Source organism: Solanum tuberosum, unplaced genomic scaffold (assembly GCF_000226075.1).
Source record: "Solanum tuberosum cultivar DM 1-3 516 R44 unplaced genomic scaffold, SolTub_3.0 scf00115, whole genome shotgun sequence".
In the NCBI taxonomy this organism is placed as follows: domain Eukaryota; kingdom Viridiplantae; phylum Streptophyta; class Magnoliopsida; order Solanales; family Solanaceae; genus Solanum; species Solanum tuberosum.
In genome coordinates, this window is record NW_006239044.1 from 929,785 (window position 1) to 939,731 (window position 9,947).

General features: G+C 34.4%; 1 protein-coding gene across 2 annotated transcripts; it reads left to right on the plus strand.

The window, feature by feature from the left end:
- Positions 1–591: 591 nt before the first annotated feature.
- Positions 592–7,966, plus strand: LOC102585271 (protein YIF1B-like). 2 transcript variants are annotated; one of them, XM_006350232.2, is made up of 6 exons: positions 592–683; positions 2,007–2,100; positions 3,801–3,967; positions 6,173–6,271; positions 6,355–6,506; positions 7,287–7,966. In XM_006350232.2, the coding sequence occupies exons 3-6, from the start codon at positions 3,803–3,805 to the stop codon at positions 7,672–7,674; spliced, it is 804 nt and encodes a 267-aa protein (XP_006350294.1). In that variant the 5' UTR covers positions 592–683; positions 2,007–2,100; positions 3,801–3,802; the 3' UTR covers positions 7,675–7,966. The 2 variants fall into 2 exon arrangements, with proteins under 2 accessions (XP_006350294.1, XP_015165465.1); XM_015309979.1 differs by having other exon boundaries at positions 7,293–7,966.
- The last annotated feature ends 1,981 nt before the right edge of the window (positions 7,967–9,947 follow it).

Consider the following 9,947-nt stretch of genomic DNA (forward strand, 5'->3'; position numbering starts at 1 on the left):
ACCGAAAAATGATGTAATAATTTCACTTTAAAATTGTTAAGGGGGATAATAGGGCGCCTGCATAGTTAATGTATTTTTTTTGAAAATTCAAGACAACTTGAGGTGTCACGTTATGTTAATAAACAACTCTCTCTAAATAATTCGTAAGCTAATTTATTTAAATAAATTTACTAGTACAAATATAAAACATATAATCAAGAAAAAAACAAATGATTAAAATGATTTGAGGGATATTTTTGTCTTTACATAGACTTATCCATGATATTAAATCCTATTAGTAATGCATCTTCTAATACCATGTTAGGTATATAACTAATCCATGAATTAGTTATACATAGATTCAAATTCTGATCAAACACAGTACTATATAATACCATACATAATACATGAACTATTTCTCATAGTAATACTCCCTACCAAACGACCCCTTATTGCATTGAATAATTAACACCTTTATGAAAAGTTATAAGTATTTTTTTTAAAAATTTCTCTGTTATTTAACTTATTGGTCATCCCGAAATAATTTTAGTGAAAAGCTATAGAATATGGGTCGGGTCATAAAAGGTGGTTGCCCACCCATTTGATCTTTGCTTCTAAGTTTGGATCTGCCTTATTTGTTAAGTTTTAAACTTGCTGTTTGAGATATTCATTACTGCTACATTTCAATTATTTCTCCAGAAAAGGTAAAATTTTCTCTTCCTAACTGAGAAATTCTTGGATTAATTATTGTAACTAACGCATGAATTATATATATGATCCTGTCTCGTAAAAGTTTAGCATTGTGATTTTTCTCTTTTAATTGATTTCTATTTTCTCTCTATACTAGTAAGTTCGAGTTGGGGAATGATTTATTGTAGAGATTTGAGTACTGGTGTTATGGATCCATGGCATTTTCCAGACATAAACAAGACAGAAATGACATGCAATTTGAAAATATTGATTTTATGGGTTCCCTTTCTGCTCTTGAAACTTGTAAAACCTGCACCCTTTTGTGTAACAAGATATGAGATATTTTGCTGGTGTAATTTAATTTGAATCGGTGGCGTGGAACAATGGATGTTTTCTCCCCAGCTATAGTAAATCGATTAACCTTTGTGGGAAGTGATCTCACACAGTTGTTGTCTAGTTCTACAGAGTTCTTGAACCTAAATTAATCACCTGTCTTTTCTCATTATATGTTTGGATTGCAGTTATCCATGTAGTGGCTACTTATTTGAGCACCAAGTCTCCTAACAACTTTTTCGTTCTTTTCAGTAGGGGGGATTTTGATGTTTTTAGGATTTGATATTTGATCAAGTAGGGGGGAGGGGGGATTTGAAGTTTTTAGGATTTGATCAAGTAACTAACTTTAGCAGTTCTTCATCTCAGTACTGCTAGAAAGAGATAGAGGAAGCTTGGAAAATGACACTTGTTGTTTACATTTTGTGGTGATGGCAATGCAAAAATTTGAAGTCTCCTCAATGAATGGAATCTATCCCATGTTTAGCAAATAGGGTTTGCTCTTCTTGGCAATTTACACTTGGGAAGATAAAATTTGTTCCTTGTCTGTATTATTAGACACTGTTGATTTACTTAGGTAATATGGCCTGCTGAGAATTTAGAAATAGTGTGTTTGGACACGCCTACTTTCTTCATGAAACAGATTCTTCTGAAATTGGAAGGAAGTGTGAAACTCCTATTGAAAGAAGTAAAGAAAACTGAGAATTCTAAAAGTCAACAAACTAAAATCGATTTCTTAATACAGCACAAAACCATCCTTCGTTATTTATGTGTTGTAATTTGTACAGAGTCTGACTTTCAGCTGTTATATGTATTGCAGTATGTTGTGGGAATTTTAAAATTTGGTTCATCTGGTTGAAGTGGAAATTGCATGGCAATTGTTTTAGCTTCCCTCGTGTGAAAATAAAACTTTATTTTACTTTACCTGGTCTAAAGAAAAGAAGCAACCTTTATTAATTGGTTAGTGTTTGAAGATCTTTATTTTAAGAAGTGCTTATTGCTTGCAGATATTTGAAAAACCCTAGTGCACAATTACGTGAAGCTTTGCCTTTTGCCAACCGGGCACACCCATTTAAATTTGTACAGTACTATTTCAGTAAGGTTAGCATCTCAATTGTCTTAACAACTATATGATAGATGACCTTAATTTGTGTCTTCGTGATGACACCTGCCATCACTATACATAAAAGTTCATTAAACTCTTTAGCATTACACTTTATTTTACATGTAGTGTTACACCTGAAATCTCTATTCATTCTTTAATAGACTCATTAAAAATCCTCATTAGTGCATGGCAAGTTTATGATATTTACTGTGGCATCATTATAGCCTCTAATAAAGAAAAAAATCCAGCTATTCCGAATCACCAAGTATGCTAGGCTGCTCTCCGAAGACATATGCAACCCCTCTACCCCCACCCCTAATTGATTCCGTAGTTCGGATTATAGGCTCCGTAATCAGTTCCCTTTTGTCTCTTGAATGTAGAACACATCAGGACATCAACTTTTCAACGTGCCTTTTTCACATCTCTTGTTGTAATTATTTAAAACTTGTTACATTTCATGATAGCATTTTAATTTTCACGGGGTTATGGAAGCATCATCTCCTTACCCTCGTCTTGTTCACACCTCCATAGCTTTTCTCCACTTCCTCTCATCATAGATGACTGAGCACTCTAAATATTTTAAGTTCCAACCTATACTACTCTCATGAAAGTTGATACCTGTGATTTTAGCATTTTTCTTTTGGGTGCTTCTCTATTCCTTTTAATCTGTGCCAGTTGTCATTTCTCTTTCTCGAAACTGTCAATTTTATTTAGAGAATCTTCCAAAAGCTCTGCTTTCTCAGACCCAGCAAACAGTCTTTCCCCTTCCTATTCTGACACCATCATGGAAACCATGTACCTTTGATACTTCCCAGTAGCTGGACTGGGTTTTGTCTTCATCATCCCCTCGATCAGAAATATGCTCAGGAGGCAAATATTAGACATGAATGATTGCACATTCCCAGAGTCTCTTTTCATGGTGGCAGATTGACAGTTCCTCTCTAGCCATCCCTGCAATCTTCTCGTAGTTGCTTTGAATTTTGGATTCTGTGTTGTGGAATTTGCTTCTTACTCCCTTCTCCAATCTCAAATAGATCATCAGTCGAGATGGAACAGCTCCGTCCCCCATTCCAATCCCATGTGCTTCATCATCTGACAGCAGTTCAAACAAGGCCTCTCCCAATAGACATCCTTACTCTTGACGTGGCTTAATCTTTCACCAACTCCTATAAACTGGTCAAACTTGCCCGCCAAGCATGGCTTTAGGTAATTCCTTTGGTTCTATGTTTCCATCAGCCCTTCTTGTATTCCACTATTTGATGTGTAAAGCGTCAATATCACATTTCAAGCTGTCATATCCTAGGCGTAAGTTTGTGTGTAATTGATGCTGTTACCTGCATGCAAAGATGGGGTACGGGTTCAAAGCTTCCTTCTTTCATCACTTCCTTTTCTATCCAGCTATTACTCTTGAGCTTTACCCTTAGTTGGGGGTGTTTAGAAGGTATGGTGAAGACTTGAAGCAGTGATTAGTAACTACTTCAGCTGTACCTTCACCTTCTTTACACTTGCTGCTTGAAATTTCGACTTCTTTACTTCTTGTAGCTGCAAAATTTTCTCTAAACACTATCCTATCAATGTCTGAAATCGGAAACAGAGAGCTGCTACTGCTCATGGCTTCCAATCCATTAATGAAACAAAGGATTTTGCATATGTTGAGTTACTCACACTTGTGTTGAAAAAACCACACATATTGCAGAAATGTATGATAACCTTGGAGCACAGCCCGGAGGACCACCTGCTAATACACAAGCGAACCCTTTTGGAAATGCATTCTCTGGTGCTAGCTCTGGGTTCATTAGAGGTGGATTAGGGGCTTATGGAGAAAAAATTCTTGGATCAAGTTCTCATTATGTTCAAAGCAATGTAAGTTTTCCATAGTTTATTTTATTTGTATAGGTTTCTTGAAAATAATGATTCTTATGTTAATAGTTGTTCATTAATCATTAGGTGGTGGAACATATGTTAGGAATATATAATGACATAACAGTAGGCAAAGGAATGTTGTTTCTCAATAGGCAAAGGAATAATGCTTTCTTTTTCTTTCTTTATTTACTTCTTTTTATCTAGAGTCATTCCACCATAATAATAGTTTTCTTGTAAGATTTCAATTTGTTTTGTTGTACTTCGATTTTTCTTTTATAACCGAGAAATCCCCAAGGGCAAGTAGCACACTTTGTCTTTACTTTAATGACATCATTCAATAGGCATTGTTACTAATACAGTAATGTAAGTGTGATTTGAACTTTGAGCTGAATTTCAGATGTAAGGGGTTCTTCCATCCATCATCATATAGTGATTGAAATTTGGAAACAAGGTGAAGAAAATTCCACTCCTTAATAACTGCAATTGATGAGTCAGTATCACTCAACTTGGCATCTACCTGAGAGCAAAAAAACTATATGACCTCTGCTTAGAAGAAGAGGAATAGGTGGTTAAAGGAGATGGAACCAATAATAATAAAACTGGAAAATTATTGCACCATCTTCTGATTCTACTCTTACAAATAGATATTTGCCTCCCCGTTGATGTTTGAATACTCATAATGTCTTGATGTAAAGTGTGCGTACCAGATTGGATGGAATGATTGTTAACAAGGGCGATTATTGAAATTGTGGACGCTTCTATGTGACATAATTATTTGTGATCCCTAAGGGCGTGATGTAGCACTCTAAGAGTTGGGGAAAAATGAGGAATGAAGATTCAAGTCCTAATAGAGGCGACACTTGGTGAAGATTTTCCAATCTGCAATCTGTTTACTTATTCATTTTTTTCCCAATCTGTCTAAGCCTTGCTGGGTGGAGTTACCCGATTTGAATTAGGTACCTGTGGATTAGTCAAGGAGGCACGCAAATGACTTGGGTACCACCATTATAAAAGAAAGTAACATTACTACAGAAGTCTGTGATTATAGTTTATTTAGCAAATGACATGTATATTGACCCAGGAAATTACCCTGATGGTTGATCAATGAAGGAGAAGGTGATTAGAGAAGGGGAACAGGGTGGTAAAATGCTGAGGGAAGTGGAATTGGGACCCAAAAAGGGGAAGAGATTGGACAGGGTATTTTGTCTTGCTAACAGTTGGATTAATTAAAATACACTGCTAAGGCAGGGAAAAAGATTTGCCCTCACACAGCAAGTGATATAGATGCTTTCTTCATAAATGATATATGTATTTGTCACAAAGAGTGATTGAATTAGAGTTGCTTTTGTGGCTGAAGCATCATGCAGAAACTAGCAAACTAAATAAAAGAAAGAATGAGCAAACCATCAGTGGAAATTAAGTAAATTGCCATCCTTTTTAGGGTTTGATAATGCAACAACATTTTAGAACTTTCTTTTCTAAAATATAGTTTTTCCTCTCTTGTACTTCAAAGTGTTTTAGCAAACAGAAGTCTCATGTGCATCAGGATTTTTTCTGTATTATCAACAGCAACAACAACAACAACAACAACATACCCTGATACCCAGTGTGGAGTGAGGTCTGGGGAGGGTAGAAAGTATGTAGACCTTACTACTACCTTGTGGAGGTAGAAAGGCTTTTTCCGAAAGACCCTCGGCTCAAGTGTAATTTTTCTGTATTATCATGAGCTGCAAAAATGCCTTTTCGCCTTTGAAGTGCTTAAAAGCTAATTTCTGAAATAGTCAGGAGTTCAGCAAATACTTCTCTCGCCTAAATAATTCTAAATGGTAATTACATTCTTAGTGGAGCATTCACTTGCTTCCGTTCCTTGCACTTAAATCGCTGCTATCCCTCCTATTTTGCTTCATCGTTGTTGCAAATAAAGAAAAAATTATTTATGTATTTCATGGAATCACATTGACTGTATTGATGTTTTGGAACAATGAGGTTGTGCAACACAATAAAGATATTTTCGACGATAGTACCATTAACTGCCTTATTTCAACATTTTTAGTGCCCAAAACATCTACCATTCCATAATACTTACCTTCTTTTAGATAAAAACACCTACCATTCCATCCATTATATTTTTTTTTTGGATGACACTGATTGTGTAGCTTTGCTCGTAGAAATGAAGTCTAACTTGCAACTTTTTTATGTAAACAGGTAAGTAGATATTTTTCTGATCCCCAGTACTACTTCCAAGTGAATGACCAGTACGTGAGAAACAAACTGAAAGTTATCCTTTTCCCTTTCCTACACAGAGTAAGATTTTGTTAGCCTTGATCTCATTGGAGTATCTCTTAGCATTATGTTCCCCTAGTAGTAATCTTCTCAACTGTCTGCAGGGTCATTGGACAAGAATCACAGAGCCTGTTGGTGGCAGGCTATCGTATAAGCCCCCTATCTATGACATAAATGCTCCAGATTTATACATTCCGTTTATGGCCTTTGGTACTTATGTTGTTCTTGCTGGCTTATCATTGGGTCTGCAGGGGAGGTAAGCTTATTGTTTCCTTGAGCTTCATTTAGGCTTTGAATGTGGTGGTTAGTAATAGTAATAATAAGTACATGATCTTTTACCCATCAAATATCTGTGTTGAATTTGGTAATGGTTGCTCACCTCATATTTGTTGAAGTGCCAAATGCCATGAGATTTATACTTGAACATGCAGTGTATGGAATTTTAAAATGTTTTCAGCAACAGTACTTAATTCAGTTATTTGCGTGAAGCTATCTGCTACACCAAATGATTTCGTTTTGTGCTAATCTCCTTTAGGTCATCTCTTCAATCCTGATCTAGGTTCCTTCTTTGGTTGGACAGTATGACTTGGGTAACAATTGAAATTTTGGTATATTAGATAGAAGTGGGTCCAAAAGGTTGGATTAAAATTAACATTACAGAAAGGGCATGTGATATCTTCTAAATACTGAATTATAAGAAGATACTCCTGCCAAAGAGTATATAAAAGAATATTATTTAGGAAAGTAAACAAATCTTGCAGAACTCAACAGAAAATAGGATAGTTAGTTATGGACAAAGGAGTAGTTTTCGGGTATGTCATGTCAGATATAATTGGTGATGTTTCCTTGATTTCTGGCTATGGTCTGTTTAGTCTTATTCTACCCATGTGTATGCCTCTTTTTTGATGTTCCCAGTGTACTGCAAATTGTGACAGTTTACTTTCTTGCAATATCTTTTGTAGTGTGGAATACCTCCCTGCACTATATCCTCTTCCTTTTGCTTGTGTTAATTCTTAATCTTGTCATATCTTGTCAGGTTTAGCCCAGAAGCTCTCAGTTGGCTGTTTATCAAGGGATTGGTTGGCTGGTTTTTACAAGTTTCGTTGCTGAAGATGACGTTGTTGTCATTGGGTAGCGGAGAGGCTCCTCTCCTTGACATTGTTTCATACGCAGGATATGCTTTTGCAGGATTGTCCATAGCTCTTTTGGGAACAATTATATCGAACTATTCTTACTACTTTTTGATGCCGTGGACATGTTTGTGCATGGGAATATTCTTGGTGAAGACGATGAAGAGAGTTCTCTTTGCAGAGGTGAGGACGTACGATTCAAGTAGCCATCATTATCTCCTATTGTTTATTGCCCTAGCTCAATTTCCTCTTCTCTTTTGGCTTGGGAAGATTAGCCTTAATTGGTTCTTATGAATTACATCTCCAGTTGTTAAGGTGGTCTGGCGGTTTATGCTTTTCGAGAAGTAAAGCAATCAATTTTTTTGCATTCCTCGTCACTTTCATGTTCTATTCTTGAATTCTAGAGACATGTAAATGAACTGATTATCCACTTGCTCCACCTAAATGTGTACGATATTCCCACTGGTAACAGAAAGTACAGGGAGAAGGATTGAACGATGATTCTTTTGGTAGCATTTTGGTCGTATGGAACTAGATTTATGCTTCTCATTATTCGATCTAATTCAGATATATTCATTCCGTTACATGAAAGTGAGGCATTTTAATATTCTCTAATTTTCTGTTGACTGTTGTACAAGTACATATGTGATGGTTGAAAGAAGTGAAAATACACCTGAGCCAGGCTTACAGTTGGGGTTTGGTATTTTGTTCCTTCATATGAAGGAACAGATGCGTTATCTGTGATTCAGCAAAATCCAACTTGTCTCTGCAGGTCTGCAGATTTCAATTGGGATAGCACTATCCTTTATCTTTTTGATTAGGCAGAGTTGGTCTGCACAGTAAAGATGTGTGTGTCACATGTTAGCAGTAATGAACTTTCCCTGCCACAATATGTAAGATTATAATAACTAATTCCAACTTGGGCTTTGATTACCTTATCTTTGGTAGGAATAAAAATTTCAGAGGGAGGTCTAAAGAAATGACAGAAATTAGAATTGGCTTATGGTAAGATGCCTTTTCACTCAGAAATAACTCCACTGGCCACTTCCAGCCCTGCTCTGAAAAGTAGTTGTTATAATAATGACTATTTTTCAATCATAGGGCTACAATATGGACATTGGTGAATTTCAGATCCTAACCATTCATTCTGGATTTGTAACTATTAGTACTATATCTTTCTATAATAATATAATTCCTAGAAATACGAGTTTAGTGCTAAGAATTTTGAAGGATGAAGTTTGAAAAAACTAGATGAGTAAAGAATGAATATTGATTTGAGTGAGAGTAGAGGGAAAAGCTTGACAGGGTGGGTCCAAGCTCTCATGGAATCTCATCTGTTGGTTAAAGGAGCCAACATTGCACGCAGGATTCTTAACTTCCGCACACATTACAATAATTTCTCTCTCTTGGATGTTTGTATTATATAAGTATAAAATATTACTACTTGATCACTTTCATTTTATTTTTGGGAACTTATTCACGCTTTGCGCGAAATAAAAATAATTACACCACATGTTTGGTCATAAGAATTTGAATTTTTTTACTTTATTTGAATATTAATTTGACCATGAAAATTCGAATTGAACTTTATTTATATTTTGTTTTAAGCAAATATTAAAAAAAATTATGTATAAAAATAACTTTTTGACAGACCTTTGATTATATATTTGTCCACCCATGTTATTTATATATATTTAGTCTTTGCTACTCAAGAAATAATTAAATGAAACATGATATAAAAAATTTACTCAAAAAAACATACTTTATTATATCACTCAAAAAAGAATATAAACTAAAAAAAATTTCATCAGTTTTCTACTCATACTCAGCACTCTAATATTTTGAATTCATGAATTGAAGATGTTTCATGAAATGTTGCTATTCATTTGAGTGTAGGTGTAAATATAGCGATGTTCAAATTCTTTGATTAAGTTATAAAGTTTTTAAAATTTTTAAAATTCTTAAAATTCATAACACACAAAGTAATACTATAACGAAAATAATATGTTCAATCTATTTGAGAATTTTTAGAAAAGACAATGAAAAAAATATTATACTTCATCAACTTGGTATATAAGCTAATAATCCAAATTAGTACAGGAATTGTATGACGTATTAATAAAATAAATTGAATTGAAAGAAATCAAAACAAACATGAGAAAAAAGAGACTATAAAAATTCAAAAGCCACTTCAAAAGACCATTTATTACATTTTCTTAACATAAATTTATGTTAACATATTTATTGAATTTCAATTAACATTGCAAGTTCATATGAGTTACAATCTTTTCACCTCATCCATTTTTTCGTATTCCTCGTAAATTTACATTGAACATTCTATTATAAATATTAAGTACCAATATTTTTGAATGAATATTAAATCATGTTGTCAATCTTCAATTTTTTTTTATCATGTGTCCAATTTATTTCACAATTAAAGTGTTAAATGAAAAAAGGGTGCAAATAATATTTTATTTCATAAAGAGGTATTATATTATCTTGTCTATTCCTATCTATATAAAATTATGTGTTAACTTAAAAATATCTAAAAATTGTCAATGCGTATG

Coding starts and splice junctions, on each gene's coding strand:
- LOC102585271 (XM_006350232.2), top strand. CDS start 3,803: ATGTATGATAACCTTGGAGCACAGCCCGGAGGACCACCTGCTAATACA. Junction 3,968..6,172: donor CTCATTATGTTCAAAGCAAT/GTAAGTTTTCCA, acceptor TTATGTAAACAG/GTAAGTAGATATTTTTCTGA. Junction 6,507..7,286: donor TCATTGGGTCTGCAGGGGAG/GTAAGCTTATTG, acceptor ATATCTTGTCAG/GTTTAGCCCAGAAGCTCTCA.